Consider the following 20,829-nt stretch of genomic DNA (forward strand, 5'->3'; position numbering starts at 1 on the left):
CATAAGCAGGGAATGGGCGACAGGGGATGAATCACTTGATGATGACCTGTTCTGTTCATTCCCTCTGGGGCACCTGGCACTGGCCACCGTCAGAAGACAGGACACTAGGCTAGATGGACCTTTGGTCTGACCCAGTATAGCTGTTCTTATGTTCAGCAGTGGTTCCAATGGCAACAGTCCCATAGTTACTACCCCAGAATATTTCAGTACAATACAGACAGCACAATGCAGGATACAGTCTGAAATCCCAACACCACAATTTGAATTCTCTTTACACTAACGCAGTTTACAAGGATTTAAGCATTTAAAATTAAACAAAATGGATATGGACTAGACACTACGTTATAATAACTGTGTGTGATTGGGACCCATGCAACCTGCTTCCCTTGTTGGTGTTTGTAAGTTCTAGGGCATATTTGTTGCCTGCTTTGGAGGAAAGTGCATATAAATATGGACATATTTATACTATGTGGCAAACCAACATTTCTGTCGGTTCAGAGAGGGTTGGGCAATTAAGTCTATTATTGTTAAACCCACAGCGGTGGCCTGGAGTTCACAAGAACATCAGAACTTGCGGAGTTTGGAAGTATTTTATTTAACAACCTCTATATTTAAATATCTCCACAAGTTGAAATAGATAATACGTACTGCTAAGCAACTTTCTTTCTTAGAAACTCATTCACATTCTTCCTTCTTCAGAGGGTGTTCCAATCCTCAGGCCCACCTCAGAGGGAATATAATTAGAGCTGGAAGAATAATTGATATTACGGGTCACTGACAGTTCTGAAAAAAAAAAAAAACTGGTCCTTATCAAATTGAAACCGAATTTTTTCAGAGTTTTCAGCAAATTGAAAAACTTGACAAAAAATTCATTTCAAGTAAAACAAAATGTTTAATTTCTGGACATCAAGCTCTGCTTAATAAAAGCAAAGAAAATGAAGAGCTAAATTCCACAAAATCAGAGGAGATCGCAGTGATCCCTTTATATCAGGGGGGTCAATAGGCAGACCACGGGCCAAATTCGGACCACCAGAAGCTTTCAAATGGACCTCAAAATCTTTTTATTTACTTATTATCATTATCAGGTTTTCTTTTATTATTTTCTCTGGGGTCTGGACCTTGACTATACCTTGACAAAAAAAAATAATTGATTCCCCCTGCTTTATATCTTATAGCCCAGTGGCTAAGACTCATCTAGAATGCGGGCATCCCAGGTCTGAATCTTCATTCTGGATCAATGACTTGAACGCAGGCTTTTCCTCTCCCAAGTGAGCGCCCTAACCATCAGGCGACTGAGTATTCTGAGTGCGTCTCTCGCAGTCTCTCTTGTGAAGCTCTTCCACTCTGTATAAAATACTTGAAAAGTCATCAGGCATGAGACAGTGTGAGAATTAGACTGTGGCTTGGTGGTTAGGGAGCTTAGCTGGGATGTGGAAAACCCAAGTTCAGTCCTTGCTCCAATGATTATTTATTTATTTATATAGCACGGAACATCCTCACCAAGAGAGATTCATCCCCAAATACCCAATAGCTTAGTGGTCAGGGCACTCACCTGGGAAGGGGGGAGACCCTGCTCCAGAGTGAGGATTTGAACCTGGCACTTGAACCTAGATCTCCCCCTTCCCAGGTGAGTGAGCAATTGGGTTTAAGGATGTTACTGCCACCAGCTGTTTTGTGAATGACACCTATAATTCCTTGTCCATCTAGCCCAACTTTTTTGGGGGAGTGGGGGAAGAGGAGGAAGTAGTCAGAAACTATTTGGCAAATGTGTGTCGAATTTACTAATAGTTTTGGTCCACTGAAACAGCATTTATTGGTAAATAATATGTTAGCCCCAAAAAATTGCCCAGCAGATTTCAAGACTCTTAGGGTATGTCTACACTGCAACAAAACACCCATGGCAGGCCCGTGTCAGCTCACTCCCGCTTGCGGGGCTCAGGCTGCGCCACTATAAAATTACTGTGTAGACGTTCACACTCGGAATCCAGCCCCAGCCCATGAGAGGGGAGGGTCTCAGAGGTTGAACTCCAGCCTGAGCCATAACTAATACTCTGCAATTTTTAGCTCTGCAGCCTGAGTCAGCTGACACAGGCCAGCTACACGTGTTTTACTGGGGCACAGGCATACCCTTGCACTTGTGAACCTGCTGAACAACACTGCTATAAGTGTAACAATAATCTAATTGCCTAAAATGATCAGCTGCCGGTTTAATCATTAATGAGAGTGTCTATAACTGGCTGATGAACCAAAATCCATTGTTTGGTTTTAATTTAAACAACAACAATAATAAAGTCAGCCTTTGGAGAAGAAAATCAATTCTAATTTATTAAAATCCAACTGTAAACTACTGATAATCTGGAGTTACAGCTGTTTTGTTTTGTTTTTTAATTTTGTTTGCAGTTCAAATGCTTTCTCTTTGCTAGAGTGAGCTGTAGCTCACCAAAGCTTATGCTCAAATAAATGTGTTGGTCTTTAAGGTGCCACAAGTCTTCCTTTTCTTCTTTCAGTAAAGAGATGTGTTCTGTTTTAGTAACAGAAAAATTTCATAGTCTTCTCATTTTGAGACCAAGAAACTCATTCTTTTCATAAGAATTTTCAAAATTTCTCTGGAGAACTGTTTCTATAGTTTCAGATACTGGGAATAACACTTTAAAAGCATCACTAATGGTAAAGGTACTTCACAGAACTCAGTGTAACTTCACTCCAAAAGGCAGAAAGGAGGTTACAGGTCAAAAAAATAATAATTTCTGAATGTATTTCCATCACAATATTCAAAGTAACTGAACCTAGGAGGGAAGGAAAAGGTAACAGATTTCTATTTACAACAGTCTACACTGTATCTTTAAATGTTTCGGGGCTCTCCAGCTAAAAGAACCCCACTAGCAACTGGTACTATTTCTGAGGGAGCTTTGAATAAGCCTATACTCTCTGCTTTAAACGTGCTTTCCAAATAAGGTAAGGAAAAAGCACCTGGGTTTGGCCACTTACATAAGACACCGTTGAGAACAAATATGGTAAAGAACTAGCAGATTTTTCAATCTCACCTCCCTCTGATTACTCAGAGAAAAAGGGAAAAGGTGCACTAAACAAAGCTAACCACTTTTGCCACCCATTTTGACCCTCTAAAAGAGCCACAGTGATTGAGACTAAACCCAGAGTCCTCAAAAATTAAACCCTGTATTGAAAGAGACATTGTCAAATGTGGTAAGAAAATGTGACCTATCTGAACACTCACAGGGACCTGTTCCCAGTGTCCTGCTGATCAGAGGTTTTAAAAAAATGTGATCATTTCTTAGGATAAACAACAATGGGTTCAGCCCTTACAAGAACAACTAGTGCTAAGTTCCATTCTGCAATCATAGCTGTGTGCACATGCTTCCCTCCACCCACCTGTGACTGCTATATTCTTGCGTGCAAGCTGTGCATTTAAAATTACAAAATTCTGCTTCCTACACCACGTGGGAGGATTCTTGTAAAATTCAGCATTCTACTCGTACCTCTCAATAAAGGAGCAACCCTACAAAGTGGAGACAATGCTTTGGGTATATGCAGTTGTAATCCAGAACACAGCAGCTGGCAGATCATAGTTTTAGCCTGTCAGCCTCCACATGTGCCCTTTGCTGCCTAAGACTCAAGTAAACACGCACAGGCTTTTCATTAGTAGTAGTTCATGGTCTCCCAATTGTTATAAGGCTTTACTGAATCAATGAGGTTCTGCAGATATGATGGCTTACCCAAGGAGCAATAATCTCACAGTCAGCAGAAGTGACCCAAAATCAAATACCATGCTGGTATTCATTGGAGGGCAAGATGCTATTTCAACCCCTCTCTCAATTTGTCACATACATAAACAAATAGCTGGAGTACGGTTGTACAAGCAGATTGCCTACAATGTAAACAGTGGTTAAACCATCATTTAAACTCACACATGTTAGTTCATTGCTTTTAATGCACCTATCTCTGCAGCATCTGGTCTCCAATTCAAAACCAAGCAAAATTATTTAAACTAACCACGACAGGCAGCATAGAACATCCCCTTCATCTACTTAAGGTAATAACTACTGACTCAACGACCATAGTATTTATGTGCTAAAGGCAAGCAATGGCCCATAGTCAAACAGCCGCTTGGCCTAAGAGATACATCTTGTCACGTACTCTGAAGGTCAGTTACTTTGGGCATCTGCGGATTGTCAAAGGTCAAAAGCAGGCACATTTCACCAAAAACATCTGATCCTCAGCTTCAAGAGCGCGCAGGTAGGTGTTTGCACCAAGAACTCCTTCGCTGATCTCAGCAGATGCACTGGTCTGAATAACTAGCAATAGTGAACCAATTTAGAACCCACCATGAACAGCAGAATAGACCAAACTCTTCAAAATAAATCTATTATACAGTGCACAAACGCCTACAGTATGCTTGTTAGCTTTAGAGATGGTTTACATGGGAAATGACGAGAATAAACTATAGTTTCCCATATGGTAATTTATTCCAGAAGAAGAGTGCTTTTTTCTGATTTAACTTAATCCGCTACCAAAGTTGACTTCTAAACCACAAGGTGTTACTAAATAGATGACAAAAGAACCTGTTAAAAAAAAGTCAAGATACCCTCTAGCTACTTGCTTTAGAAAGAAACAAATTCCTTTATGTACCCAGATGACATTGATCCTACCTGGTTTGCGTATTCAGGCAAGTGCAAAGGAATGGCACAATCCTTACCTAAATCTATCAAATACATTCTGGATTAGCCCTGCAGCATTTACACACATGCACCTGCTATTGAAACTAATGAAAAATTGCTGTACGTAGGGACTGCATGATCAGGAACCGGAATAACTTGGGGGACTAAATAGGTTGTGTTATTCCTGGGGTCACACACAGTGTTACTCCTGCTCCACAGTTCTTAAAATAGGAAACAATCCTCCACATCCTCACTCATCACCCACTGAAACTTCCTCAAAAAAATCAGCCTCAAGTAATAACCAGGTGAGAGACCAACGGTTACAGAGATTCCAACATTCATTGCTAGGAGAAAACAAGGAGTGGCTTGCATCATTCCCTAGGAATGGCAAGACTCTGGCTGAGTGAACTCTCCCACCGAGGACCCCAGCACCAGAAGTGCTCTACCCCCAGATGCTATGAGTTCCACCCTGGGGACCAATGACCAAAGTATTCCCATCAACACCAATTGCCACAGCAGGATGTAGTGGGGGTAGAATGTAGAAATCCCCAAAGTAATTGAAATATACACCATTTAAAGCTTTATGGATAATGACCAAGACCTTCAGCTGCACCAAAAAGTGAAGTGAGAGCTAATTCAGAGCACAGATCAAGGGTGTAACATGCTCTTATCTGCCCACATTGAATAAAAAGCAGGTCCCACTATATTGCTCATTAGCTGGAGCTCCAGAATGGTCTTCATGCATAGTCCAAGTAGAGCTCATTACCCATAATCTGAACTAGAGGCGAAAAGGTGTGAATGTCATTATTAGGTCTGCACACAAGAGGGAAGGACACCAGCTACAGATGGGAAGGTGGCTTTTCTGGCCAATATTCCTCCCTTCAAAATAAGGAGCAGAAGTTACCCAACAAGTTCCCAAGACTGATCACCTTGACCATTCTGTCTGAATGTGCACATACATAATTGTGCCATTGGCATGGTTAGCTCTTCAGATACGCAACGTGTCAAGTTCCCTGCCCTGAATTGCTTACAAACTAACAAAAATACTGACAAGTTAAGAGGAAGATGTAGCGTAACGAGTGGATCTGGAAAAAAAGGACCAGGTTCCAGGAGGGACCTAGTGTGGTGTAAAACCAGAAGCTCAAGCATGGAAACTGGGACAGGCTGCTACCAGAAAAGCACAGGCCTCTCTGCAGTCTCAAACCTTTCTTACAACTCTTTGCCTGCAACTTCACTTATTTCTAACAAAACAGAAGGGCTGCAACATGAAAGCAAAGCAATGCACAGTCATGATACGCACGTCTTGTCAGAAGACTTCCCAATTTTGTGTGTATTTTGTAATGAGAGATTAATAATATTTAGTTCCTATATAGTGCTTTTCATTAGCAGATCTCAAAGTACTTTTCAGGAGTATCATTTAAATATCATCCCATTTTACAGATGGAGAAACCACCTGCCCAACATCATCCAGTAGACCAGTGGCAGAGCTAGAAACAGAACTAATATCTCCCAAGCTCCAGTCCAGCACTCTATACAGTAGGCAATACTGCCTTTCTTAAGGATTATGAGTTGAGGACTAAGGGCAGGGTTGGAATGCTGGCCAAAAATTGTGCTTTGAACAACCTCCTCTCCTCCCAAGTCAGACACCACACAACAGAACAAAACCTTGAAGTGGGAGAAACTAGTTGACAAAAGGCCTCAAGTTGAGGGTACACAGGTACTAGCAGTCCCCTTCCAAAAAGCATCTCCTCCCCCTATTTTATCCAACTGAGTCTAATCCAGCCAGTTTAAGATCAAGTCCAACACATTAAGGAAATTTTGTTCCTGCCTATGTCAGCTCATTTACAGCACTGCTAGGCACAAATGTATCTACCATAGGGAATAAAGTGGTCTGGTAGAACATTTTAGCTCTGAGTAATGATCAGTCTTTTTAAGTAAAAGCCAGGCATTTCCCATTCCGCTGGCTTATATAGAACCCCTCCAGTTTGCACAAAATGACTGCAAAACTTATCAAAACACTGAAATTTGCAAACACCAGAATGATGCAAGTATTAGCCGGCAGCTGCCACATCAGTTTCGCAATCACCATTCTGGATTTGTTTCACTGCAAGAGGGAAAAGGTCACCCCAAAGCAGCTATTTTTTCTAAAACAGCATGTTGGGAGGAGGAGGAGGAAGAAAGGCACAAATTGCAGTTAGGTGCCCAACTCTCTGCCCTTTGAAAAATTTCCCACTTGCGTGTTTCATTTTTTAGTTGCAAAGGTTGATTTGGTAATAATGATCAATGGAAATTATTAGAGCTAGAAAAATATTTCAGAATGAAAACATTCGACATATTTAGTCTTTTGGGCCACAAGTTGCCCATGAACGAACAGCAATTTTCCTGAATGTATTAATTGTTCATAGAAATTGTCAAATAATTTCTACAAACAAGTCAGGGGTTACAGATTGTTCATGAGCTTACCAGCAGCAAGAATTCTGTATATACAATTCAAGTGGTATGGGTTAGTTTTGCATGAAACATATAGCATATTTCTGTTCCCTGACCGGAAGAGGATAATACTTACAAATCACAAATTCAAAAATTTGCCTGCTGCAAGTATTCTCCTGTGTTTACTTAAATCTTGCTGTTATTTGCACATTTCTGCCAGTAATACCATTTGCTAGAATGTTCATAGAAACCAAAACACAGGAAGGCAATACAGTCAAATGAAATCAATTTAAAAACCCACACCTGCTGGGGGGAATAGGGGTTTTCATTCTTCACACCCAGCTAAAACAATGGCCAGATCTACTACATTTTCCAGTTGGAAATACAGCTTTCAAAAAGTCACACAGAGAAGGCTCTCCTGTTAGCAGATTCCAAAGCAGGAGCTGCCACCTAGTGTAGTGGGGTTTTCTGACTCCCAGAGGGAGCAACAGACCTAAAATTTTTAGACTGGATGAAATGAAAATCCAGGCTCAGTGAATTTTGGAAGGGGGAAAGGAGGGAGACTTGCAAATGATTAAAGTACAATGTATTAAGGTTTCACTAGTTTTTCTTTTATTTTCCCAACCCTACCTAAAACTCCCTATGTGTAGCTCAGCTAAGTATGTCCAGCTGTTGATTTAACTATTTCTGAAAGTACACATTCTGTCACTTGAACACCTGCAAGTTAAGTTTTGGACCTGGGGAAGCAATATTCTTAACTATATCCAGACTGTAAAAAGTAGCTGTTAAAACCCAGACACCCAAAACTTCACCATGGCTAGAGAGGTCTTTTACCCAACTAGTCATCTGCATACAATGTACAAGGCTTTATATCATCTACAGCTATACAGACCTCAGAAATGAAAATTCTACTCAGGGGCATTTTTAGCATCTTCACTCTCATTTGGGAACAAGAATGCCAAAATTGCAGTTTAATCGGCCATCCCTGCACATTCACACCAGATGTTCAGATAAGTTATCAATACAGATTTCCAAAACTAATCCATTTCCCACTCTGTTTAATACATTATGCCTCAGGCAGCCAATGCCCAAATGCGGGATGCAATGTGTGACAAAACCCCAAAACGAGGAACAATAATTATTCCTGCTGGAATGTTAAAATGCTGGGGCATTAATTCCTGTAGTGCAGATTTCTGTCTAACCTCAGTTTCATGATTATTTCTGAGTAGATCATTTTCAACAATTAAAATGAAGGGACATCAATTTTGTGTAGAACATAGCTAACTTTGGGCCTAAAATTAGTGACATGCCTTGAAATGAGGTGCAGTTGAGAGGTATATTACACCTAAAAATATTCCTTAAATTGACGCTTCAGAAGCTACTTTAAATATCCATTTTACAAATATTATTGTGACTGAATATACATATGATACTGAATGGTTTATAATACAATGGACAAAAATTTTACCTTCTAGCAAATAAAAGATCAGCGTTTTCCAATTCAGCAGCTACAAAAGTTAGGCAAAACAACATTCTGATTTTGTATTAACCTACAGCAGCTAAGAAAAATATTAAGTATGCAATGCATGCAGTCCCCTGTGTCAGAATTACAGGTCAGCTGTATTCGGGTTATAACCTTCCACTCTTATCATGAGTTAACAACTCTGTCAAAAAGTACAAGGCTGAAGTTGGTTCCATATTCTCAGTTTCCTACTCAAAGGCCAAATTAATTTTCTTTTTTAATTTCACCCAAATAAGTTGAGATAGAATTTTATAAAAATATATATTCATGGTTTTAAGAATATGCTTTTCTGAGATGCAAACAAGCCTCCAATCCCATATGTTGCAGCTGCCTCTTCTCTTAATTTGAATTAAGAGCTGAGATGTGTGGATACATAAGAGATAAAATGCCTGAGGTAACCCCAAATGACACATCCCTATGATCATCAGACTGCTTCGCAGCTGGCACACGTCATTCCCTGACCCAAAGCTTTATACCTGCACAAAATGCCACCACATATCACACCACCAGCACTTTCCACAATGGACATACTCCTTGAATAAGGAAATGACTGACTATAAATGGCAAACTACTTTTCCTCAAATGACATCTGCACAACCACTGGATCAGCCGGAAGACCCCAAAACAAGCCTCTCCCTGAACTGAGGATTCACTCTGGCCAGCGCCATGCAACATTTGCAGAGTTTGAAGCTCTGAACAGTTTAATGGTCCCACAGACGTTTCAGGTGAAGTAACCAGAGACATCATTTACACATCAGGTTAAATGACGTTGCTTATTCAAGCATCATTTTCAAAATGGAAAGGGGAGTGGAATGACGCAGTCCAGGCACAGAAACAAAGATTTGGGTCAGAAGTGTTATGTCCAAGTCTCTTTGGAACAGTCCAACTTCTGTGTGGACAGGCCAGGAGGGGTGACCCAAAGGACACCTTTTCACTTATGTCGATTGAAACTCTAGCTCCTTATTGAAAAAAAGGAGGTGATGGAGAGGCACTGCATGACAGGCCAGTGCTGTGCATAGAAATGAAGCTCTGGATCAAGGAGTGGCATACACAGGAATTTTCAGAATGGTCAAATGATTGTGTAGATGTATCATTTGAAAAGACCCAGAAAGTATTTTGTCATTGACAGTCGATTGCTTACTGGAGGGTCTGCAAAATGGAAAGTGTGAGTGTGCATACTGCAAAGAAACAAAACTTAGAGCCAGGGAGCAATGCATGTCAGCTACTTCAGAGAGGGCTAACATTTGCAGGGGCACGTCACGTGGGGTGACCTCAGAAGTATTTTGTCATTTACACCACATGAAACCCAGTTCTTTATTCCAGGAGCATTTGCAAAATGGAAGTGGGGCAAGGGTGGCAGCATTTTGTGCAGATATAAAGCTTTAGGTTAGAAAGTGGCATGTATCAGCTACTTCAGAACACTATCGCTCACAGGGTTGGGTTAACCCAAGATGTATTTTATGACTCACAGTCAGACAAAGCCTAGATCTTTATTCAAGAATAATCAGCAAAATGGAAGGTGGGGAGTGTAACACGTGGCAGCTAATTCAGAACAGCCTAATTCTCACTAGGATGTGTTACTTGAGGTGACCAAACATGTCTTTTTAAGAGAAAAAGAGTATGTTTTCAGATAGATTTGGTCACTTTTAATTTAGAGAAGTGCCAGTGTGTTCATATAAAACTCCAATATCTTTTATTTAAAAAAAAATTTGCAGGTAAATACATTTCTGTATTTTAAAACCAAACAAAATACTGAGTTTTCGAAAGCATACAGAATTATTGCTAGATGTAATTAGCACACAAAACAGATTCTAGATAGTACTGTTTAACGTACAAGAACATTTGTTGACATGATATTCCATAAAAGCTCGGAAACCAGGTCAATAATCCACTGATTATAGATTATAATCCACTGTACATTTCCATGGAGATTTGTCTTCCCACCCCACCCCTGTTTCTTTTGCTTCGGTTTAAACTAGTATTGACACAGAAGACAAGGAAATAAATGGATATGTAAAAAATTGTGTTATACTAATGTTAACTGCCTGACCAACCCACAAAAGCCAGGAAGTGCAGTTAGTGCTTCCATTCTGTCCTCAGCATTTCCCCACTGTCCATAGGTTTGTAAATGTGTATTGGACACAACATTACACTGCCTCAGACTTTTTCAAATCCTAAGTGTAACAAGTTACAACCAGGAGAAAAGGAAACCATGGGCCAAAGTTCTGTCTTCAATTACACCCATCCTTTAACTCCAAATCTCTCTCTGCTTTCGTAGGCTCAGATTCAAAAATCCCCTTAGCATTACTGTAACACCATTACTATCATGTCAATCAAGTACTTTCAAAAGTGCAGGTAAGTGATGTATTCAAGTTAATATCCACTTATTTTAACTGCAGTAATATTGTGTAATTTAAATCAGTTTATATCTATGAATAACTTTATAGGAGGAAAAAAAAGAAAAACATGGAATCATCAGCATGAAATGCTGTGAAACTCTAAAACACCACCAAACAGCCCAATTCTAAACGCCTTACCAAGGCAAAACTTTCACTGAAATGGAGCCCCAAAATTAGTAGCAAAATACTTTTTGTATGACAGTGCCTACGGTATTTCCCTCTGGGTAGATCTGAAAGTTACTCCCATTTTATCAGAATACTTTCCCTACTTTCTGTTATTGCATAAAGTAAAATGTTATTTTAATCTTCAGGTTTTCGCAACAGATATGCAACTTAGAATTTAAAATACTAGCCACGCCCACCCCAAAATAAATACTATTTTGAGTTTTCAAGATAGGCTTGCAACAATATTCTTTTCACACAGTATTTTCATATAGCAGCTGACTAATCTAGCAAAGCTGCATGGGCTAGTAGCCGGAGCAGGAGAGAAGGCACTCCCAAATTCTAACTCTGGCTCTTAACACAGGGTATGTCTACACAGGAGCTGGAAGTGTAAATTCCAGCTTGATGAGACATTCCTGGTTCCCGCACAAGCACTCAAAAACCTAGCACAATAAAGCAGAAGTATAGCTGCCACAACAGCGCAAGCTGTGGGAAAGACTAGCTGCCCCAAGGACAATCCTGTCCAAGACCCTGGGTACTTACTTGGGGCAGGTAGGCCTTCCCACCACTGCAGCTACACTTCTATTTTTAGTGAGCTATCCAAAAGGTCAGAGCTAGTGCAATTATGACTCCTCAAGTCGGAATTTACACCTTTCCAGCTCCCATGTAGACATACCGACAGACAGCCTCTATAGCTTTAGGTGAGTCACTTAAGCTGTCCTCCTGAGTTGCCCTACCTGTAAGAGGAAGATAATAACCTTATCTCACAAGGGTACTTAGGATTAGTTAATATTTATACAGCACTTCGGAAATTTTAAGTGTCAAGTATTATTCAGTAACAGTATTATTCAGTAACTGCTGTTATAACATTAAGCCACAGCAGTGTGTACATTAGTAGTTATAGGTGCACGCTTCTGGGGCATTCAACCATCTGACAAATACACCGCTAACTCTACTACAGTACAACCCTGATTTTATGAACACCAATATTACAATCAGTTATTCAACCAAACGGGGGGGGGAAATCACATAACAAAAGGATGCCGATGAAGAAAAAAAAGTCACATCCTTTCACTTTCTGAAGCCTTCATTGCATTGGAAAACCTTTTGCAGAGGTTTCAGAGTAACAGCCGTGTTAGTCTGTATTCGCAAAAAGAAAAGGAGTACTTGTGGCACCTTAGAGACTAAGCAATTTATTTGAGCATAAGCTTTCGTGAGCTACAGCATCCGATGAAGTGAGCTGTAGCTCATGAAAGCTTATGCCCAAATAAATTGGTTAGTCTCTAAGGTGCCACAAGTACTCCTTTCCTTCTGCAGAGGTTTGACGGACAAGAAATAAGCAATGCAGTGCACCACACTGCAACTTATGCACCGTACCCACAGTTATTTTGTGAAGTCATAATTTTATCAACTTTTTGACGTGGTGAACACCTTCATCCCCAGTTAGTTGATAAAACAGTGGTTCTTCCACACTGCAACCGCTGTTGGGGCTAATTGTTGGTGTAATCTGCCCTCTTACTATTTCATTTTAATTAAACGCAATTTTGTAGATGCTTATACAATGTGTTCTTCCACAACGAGCCTGTGTGGACAGGTATATATTGGTTTAAAACTAGTTATAACAGTTTCACCACATTTAGAGGGGGAAAGCTAAACTGCTATCAATCAAGTTTAAAACTGATTTAAGAAAACCCACAAAAGGCACACTGGGGTTTAACTAAATCAATTTAAAATCACATCTTTAGTTAAACTGGTGTGACTGTGCACACTGGCCACGTCTATGCAACGTAGCAGCTAGCAAAGGGAGAACACACAAACAGAAAAATAGTAGCAAGAAGTTAGAACCCTTAACAACTTTTTCCCCGACCCCACCCGCAAGCACCCCATCTTTAAAGTTCCCTTTTTCCCTGACCTCACCCCCAAGCACCCCATCTTTAAAGTTCCCTTTTTCCCTGACCTCACCCCCAAGCACCCCATCTTTAAAGTTCCCTTTTTCCCTGACCTCACCCCCAAGCACCCCATCTTTAAAGTTCCTGAAACAACTTTTTGTGGCCCAACAGCAGGAGCTAGAGGGCAATTTGCAACTGTTCTTTTTTCTACTCCCCCTTACCCCAGCTGTCTCTCGCCATCCCTGCACCCCAAAAGCTACTTTTATTATCCTTTGCCTTGACCCCTAGCTTTCCCCAGTCTTACAAAACAGATGTAGGGATGTCCAGAAGTGTTTTTCCAGTTATGAAGTCCCAGCTGTGGAATCTGTCAGGAAAGTGTACATATCTGTCACATCCAAAAGGACCAATTACCTTGTGGCTCTGGCCATTCAACATCCCCAGCCAATATATAAAGTGAACAAATAATTAGTGTGTTTCTGGACACATTTTGCTTGAAAGTAATACAGCACTTCCAAGTCAGAAAGGAAAATCAACTATGCACCTTGACTCTCTAAGCACAATAGTACCCCCATTTTCTGTTGAATGCAACTGCATTTCTGATGGCCTCTGGTACAAATGAGGAGTTGTACTCTACCTGCATTCTTTAGGTGAAACTCCCAGTGAAATCACACACAGATCTACAGTGCACAATAACAACTGTGTTTCTTTGAACTGTTTTTAGCTTTATGTTTTCTCAGCCTTAACACCTTCCATGAGAAATTCTGCACCTGCAGAAGTAAAAGATTTTGCATGTTTAATAGCTCTAAGGCCAAAGACACAAGGAGAAATTGTGAGAGGTAATTTTCTTGCTCTGTATTATGAGAAGTGCTATTCAATGAGTAGACTTCTCAAAATAAATTAAGAATTAATTCAACATTCTCTCCTGTGTAGTTGCAGGTCATTTTCAAGTGATGCTGTGTAATAAGACATGAATCTAACATGAAGCTTTAAAAATAAAATATTGTTCTCATTAGAACTATTTCTACACACTACAAATTCTGGACCTTCTTTCATTTCATTTCTGCTTTGAGAGAGAGTGGACAGCTTACCCTACTCTCAGTCTACACTGTTGACTACATTTTAATGAGAAGCAAAACTAAAAAATGATGCATACCTAATTTATAAGCCAAATACACACAGATGGGTATTTTTCACTTTAGCATTGTAAAACATTAATATACGTTTACAACAAGTGCTAATAACCAGGAGCACAGAGTTTTTAAAAAACACCCAATTTGCTGCATTTGTCACAAAATTGCTTTGAACTTTATGATAAGAAGATATAAGGCATTCATATTCTACAGTTAATACAAATCTACAGTTTGTTTAAAATTAAAACCTTGATTTATTAACTAATATGGTCTGAATGTGCATCAACTGTCTACGCAGATAAGAGCTAAAGCAGCTGAGAAAGTGGTTCAATACAGCAAGCTGCAGTGGTGAAATTCATGCTAGGACATTGACCTAATACATTCCCACTGTTCTGAAGTACTGGCGTAATGTGTCTCATAGATTTATGCACTATGTACAGATTCATGTTGAGTAATTTTAAAGCATCCAGAACTAACAGATGAAGTCATTCTTCAAACCGATGCCTAAATTAAACTTTTTAAAGGATGGACAATTAAAGTCGTTATCCTTTGTCTGCAGAAAAACGTTAGAGTGCTCTTAAAATATCAGAATGACAAACTTTATAGTTAAGTCTAAATATTTTCTTCCTTATGCATTTAGCAACAGCCCTTTTATATCACATGTACGGTACTGAAGCATCTACGAAGGCAGACTGGTAGAACAGATATACACTTAAACTGCACTGAAACTCAGATGAAGATTCCCACATAACCTGCCTCTCCCCAAATTTTCCTTTACCAACTCAACTTCTGTCACAATCTGGCTGGAATATCTGTGCTTAATTAGTTTTATGCTGTAACTGGCAATACACATACTATCTAATGACCATGTTAAGTATACTTCCAAATGTATCTTTTTGTTTCCCATAACATATCAGTTAAGTATGCTCTCAGATGTATGTAATCTCTTCTTTGGTAACAAGAACCTCTCCTCCTCTTTCTCTCTCTCTCTCTCTATAAAAACTCATCTCTCTTAGTAACAAGGAACTGTTCATAGCCCTAAAAAGAAAAAAAAGCTTTAAAACTAATATGTATTCATAACTTTGGGAAAATATGCTAGAATGTTGCATACAATTGTTACCCACAGACTTTTGTGAACTCATGGTTTTTACTTCTTTGCTACTGGAGTTTAAGCAAATAATCACAACTAAGCACGATTCCAACTACTTTCTGATTTTAAAAAAATAATTAAAAAATCAAATGACACATACAAATTCCACAGGGCAACACAAAGTACAAGAGTAAGACATCTTTAAAGGTCTTCGCCATCAAATATTTACAGACAAGAAGAATACAAGACAGGTTAATATCTCCTCACCTGAAAATTCCTGTTGCTAAACATGCAAGAAAAATGTCTCCTTTCAAGGAAGTGTCCAACTGCAACATTTCATTATTATTTGTTTTGTCTACCTCATTCACAGTCTATATAACAACCATCAATTCATGCCTCATGCAGCTTTATCCTTATATTTAAACTTTAAAATAACAAACCTTGACTTTTTCATGTTCGGAGCAAGAACTTTACTTAGTAGCAAAACTATTTTGTCTTTGTAGATTGAAATCATAATACTTTAAACTTTTGCTAAAACTTTATAGGAAAAAATAAAATTAAGTCCCCAATCCTGGAAACAGTTATGCATCTGCTTAACTTTAAGCAAATGAGTATTTCCATTTAAGTGATTTAAGCAGGTAGTTCTACTGAAGTCAATTGGATTACTCACCCGCTTAAAGTTACACGTGTTGTTTACAGAATCAGGGATCTCAAGGAATGGAAGCTTAAAACATAAGCTTCTTTATAAAAGTGTTTATGACCAGTTTATCTCAAACTTTGAAAAATATCCTTTGATCTTGGGAACTGAAATATAATTCGGACAATATGAATAGTGTTTGGCGGTAGTAATATGGAGTATGTTACATGTTTCAGACATTTCTAGTATGTTTACATAGTGTATACCAGCCATAAAACAGAAGATAACATATAGTTGAGGAAGCTTGCTCATACTTTTATAAAAAGAAAAAAGTGACAGGTGAGCTGTCTTCAGAAGTCCCATTCAATTCAATCTACAGTAACACCAAATGTTAGTCAGAAAATAGAAGTAGTGTAATTAGGATTCAGAACTAAGCCCCATTAGCTAATTTAAAAAAAAAAAAACCAACCACAAGTGCATTTGGACAAAAGGCTTTTGCATGTCCCATAGTCTCTATAGAAACATCTTGATATATACAATCATTTCTAGTCTCAAAACTGAAAGAAGAGGTGATTAGTTTTGATTCAGGAACGTCTTATAAATGCTCTTTTCAGAAAACTTCACAAGTGAACGCTACATTTTCTTTACTCTTTGAAATATGTTATTTAAAAGATGAACTGTCAACAAGTTAATCTGAGGAGGTAACCCCAGACTTGTTTATAGCCTCATCTTTCCCCATTCAAGACTACTGAAGATTGGACTCGATTTTCTAAAGTTCTGCATTTAAATTCAGAGTCAACTGGGAACCTGAATATCATTAAATACAGAGAAATGTCCAAAAGTGAACAATCCACAGTAAGTTCTCTCTTTACATTTTGTGCAGCATTTTAAAAATTAATTCTGAGTGATTCAACTCTAGACATCACTGACTTTCTGGACTTACTAGTTTATGAAGAGATTCAATGTTTTGGGAGGAAAGGGACATCTCTTGTTTACAAGGGCACAAATAGTTTTTAATGTACAGCAATAGATAGCCCTGACTAAAATTAGAAAATGATGGCTCTGGAGAAAATTGGTCAGACCTCTTGTATTAAATGACAGTTCTGATCACTTCAGATGGCTTGAAAAAGTGGGTGGCCTAATAAAAAAGACCCTGAGGTGATGTTCTGTTAATCTTGGCCACTGCTACATTTTCTAAACTACCTAGGAAATTGCAACTATTAAACCTCAGTTTGCTAAGTGCTGAGGTGAAGTATCCAAGTAGATAAGAAGCAGCAGTGGCTGTGTCTTATGTCTCTTGTATGCAATTGGGAGTCCCTGTCTGCAATGGTACAAAGGCAGAACTAAAGCAGCATGCACTAAGAAAGCAGATGAGCAAATCCCAGACCCTTTTTCATGGCTGTTGGGAGGAGGGGATTTTTTATATTATTATACTGTTACTTCAAAGTACTGCTTAGAGTACTGCAAAGAGAGAAAACAACTGTCTTCATGCAGGGTTGTAAGAACACAAAGCCAAGCATTTGTTTAGTGCACTGAATGGAGTGAAGATTATAAAATGTAATTGGGAAAGCCCCCTGCAAGTCCTAATGCTGAAATGGGAAAGCAAAGATTGGGAGGGAAAATAAGGACAGTCAAAACAAAAGTGGATCAATGCAAAGTGAGAACTGAGATTTTAAAAACACACCCAGTGGGGGAATGGGGAGATTCTGAGTGAAAGCACCCAATGATTGGAGATGGAATTGTGCCTGATGGACTGACTTCATGCTCAGGGACAGGAACAAACGCTGGCTGCAGTTAAGGCTGGATGTTTCTTCAGGGTTTACTCTCCTTAGATCTGCTCAGAACAGGCTGTTTTCTTAAGTGTTACATTTCACAAGTCAAGCAAGTTTTTCCTTTTCAACTTTAAAATGGGGGGGGGGGGGCGGGAGAAAGCTTCTCTCCTTTCCCCCCACCCCCACTCCAACGCTGCCAAAAGTTTGATTCCGCCTGTGATTGACACCCGACACCAGCTCCTCCAAACCCCAGAGAAATCACTGGCTGAGGCCGCAAAGCATTGGGGAAAAGAACAAACTTTTGTCTTGCTACTTAAAATACACATGCTTACTGAAGCCACCTCTTAGCTGATCCTTGGGGAGGGGGGAACAACTTTTCAGAGGGAGCTACGGCCAGGTTACTCACTAGCCAGCAAGGAAAGGAGACCCCCACAGGGTCCACCTAATACCTATCCCCCCAAAAGGGGACACACAATCCTCGTGCCCCGCTCCAAAGCAAGGATCGCCCTCCACATGCGCCTCGCCTCTCCTCCCCCCTGCGTGCGTGGGACCCTCGGATTCCCTCCCCGTCCCTATCTCCTTTTGGGAAGGGAAACAAACTCTTCACAAAACACAGCAACTTGCCACACACCCTCCCCGCCCCCCCCCCAGGACCCACCCCCCCAAGATCCCCGTTCCCACACCCCTTCCTCCCCTTGTCCCAGGCGCCCTGCGCCTCCAGCCTGAGGCAGGCTGCCCCCCTTCCCAGCCCCCTCCGTGCCGGATCCCCAGCCCCGAGCGCCCCGGTCCCAGGCGCTCCGCAGCTCCCACCTCTCCAGCCCCCCGGCCCCGTGCCCCCAGCGGCAGCAGCCCCGGGGAGCTGGGAAGTTTCTCAGTCAACAACAAAAGGCAGCGGCTCCCCGCGGGGCCCGGCGCCGGGCGCGCCCCCCACTCACCCCGCAGCGAGCCCAAGTGGCACTGAAGCACGGCGGCGGCCAGCAGGAGCAGCCGCAGCGGCGGCGGGGCAGCCGCCGCCGCCGTCTCCATGTTGTGCGCCGCAGCAGCAGCCGCCGGAGCCCGCGGAGCGTCTCAGGCAGGCTCCATGCTCCGGGCGCTGCGCTCGGCTGGGAGCGGGAGGGAGGCGCTCGCCAGAGCCAGGATCCTCCTCCTCCTCCTCCGTGCGCTCGCTCGCTCGCTGCTCTCTGCCCGGCCGCCGCCGAGGGAGGGGGCTGGGATCCTCCCTCCGCCGAGCCCGAGGAGGAGCCGGGCGCCAGCTCAGGGACCGCCCCGCCCGGTGCGGGGCAGCAGCCCGCGCCCCTTCCAGCCCGCCTGCTGCCGTGTGCCCCCGCCCCCGCCGGGAGGGGGCCAGCACCATTGTATCCCCTAGGCCCCACTGCTGAGGCACCCCGCGTGGGGGGTCACGGGGCCCCACTGCGTGAGCAGCCCATGCACAACGGTGCACCCCACGTGGCCATCAGATGGGCACGGGCAGCCATGCACCCCACCTGGGCCTCCTGTGACCATCGGTGCATGGGTACCCCATGTGCAACAGTGCCCCCCTCACGGATATCCCACAGGCATCCGCGCACATCGCACAGGAACCGGTGTCCACGGAGTCAGGGATCACTGTCTCTTACCAGCACCGAGGCACTCCTGCAGGTGGTTACAGCAATTGGTCCTGACTTTTTGCCTGGAGCCTTCCCTGGAGGCCTTTTATGCCTGCATTGATTTTTCTTTCTGACATTTTCTTCTTCCTTTTCCTTGCTCCTTATTTTTCTTTAAAAGCCAACAACTTCTTTAAAAGTGCTGCTCTAGTAAAACTTTTTGCGAATACAGACTGACACCGCTGCTACTCTGAAACCTCTAGTAAAACTGATGTTTCTCCAGTCCTATTGGCTCATTCCTTCCTACCGCTGCAAGGGGTCCTCTGCATGGTTCAGTGCTACACATACAATGTAATAACAGGTCACTTCCATAACACTGTTAACATTAAACAACTCTAATAAAACTCTTCTGCATCCAAGTTTGTGGTTTATTTAAAAAAAAATCATATACCAGCAGCTGCTCAGTTTTGTCAGCCCATTTACACAGCAGAGTTTCCTCAGAACTGTATAACACAGTAGTTAGCATTACCCTGACAATGTTAGAGCACCGTTTAACTTTACCAGTAGAAGAGGGACTGTTGGGATGGTGCCAGATTGGTGCGGCCATACTGAATGAATGGTGAGAACATGGCTTGACATGACTGAACTGCAAAAGAGGATTCTGGGAGCAAAATCCTTCTCTTAGCATCAGGCAGATGGCAGAGGTGAAACTAACTGGCTCCAGGCTGTGTGTACAATCAATACTGATCTTTGAGTCAGCAAATATGTCCACTTGAAAGCAAACATGTGCAGAACATCCTGAGTGGAGCATGGGCTGATGGGGGCATCTCAACCCTGTTGAAGGACATCAGGCAAGGGGCTGAAGTGAATGATTGATAAGGGAGTGAGTGTGGAGTAATGTTCAGTTGGCACCACTCTGCTGTCTCCTCCTAAAGTATTAATTAGGTAAAAATTAGTAGCCACTCACCCACTGGGCACACTTTTAAGACATGTGACTCCTTTGAGGAAAAAAAGAGTATAAAAATCAAGCAAATCAAATTGCTGTTGGGGGAATTCTTTAATTGATGCTTGAAGATGCTGCTAGACAGAGTAGCCAAAACTCTGCTCCGTGGGTTCAAGTAGGACTGTGAGCCAGAGGGGTTTCCAGGCAGCCAAGGCCTTGCCTTGAGGGAATCCGAGACAGACCAGAGGGCTAAGGAAACCAGACCTGGAGAGAAGAAGTCATCCACAGGATTTGGTAACCACCTTCCCTGTTTGCCAAGCAGAAACCGTGTAAAGCTAGCACAGGGCCGGTTTGTGTATGTTTGTGAAAGAGAGGCTCGCTAAGAGGAATGTATAGCTCTTACTGTATAGTTCTTTAATGTCTAACATAGGAGTTATGTGCTTAATGTAACCCTTTACCGGTCATGTAATTCCTTCTCAAATTAACTGCAGAGTATGCAAGTTAATTACTGTGGACCTTTTTCACTGGTATGACAGTAATCTGCTCCGCTGGAAGCCATTAAAGATCCATTCAGGGGTAGTAGCTCCCTGGTGCCA

The 20,829-nt window shown here is 41.6% G+C and overlaps 1 protein-coding gene across 2 annotated transcripts in view; it reads right to left on the reverse strand.

The window, feature by feature from the left end:
* The window catches only part of LRP5 (LDL receptor related protein 5), a 247,483-nt gene extending 228,596 nt beyond the window's left edge, over positions 1-18,887 (reverse strand). For both annotated transcript variants that reach the window (XM_037899525.2, XM_037899524.2), the window contains exon 1: positions 18,643-18,887. In XM_037899525.2, the coding sequence (XP_037755453.1) occupies positions 18,643-18,733 (91 nt within the window). In that variant the 5' untranslated portion in view covers positions 18,734-18,887. The remainder of the gene's footprint in view (positions 1-18,642) is intronic.
* Between the last annotated feature and the right edge of the window lie 1,942 nt (positions 18,888-20,829).

This window comes from Chelonia mydas, chromosome 6 (genome assembly GCF_015237465.2).
Source record: "Chelonia mydas isolate rCheMyd1 chromosome 6, rCheMyd1.pri.v2, whole genome shotgun sequence".
Taxonomy (NCBI): domain Eukaryota; kingdom Metazoa; phylum Chordata; order Testudines; family Cheloniidae; genus Chelonia; species Chelonia mydas.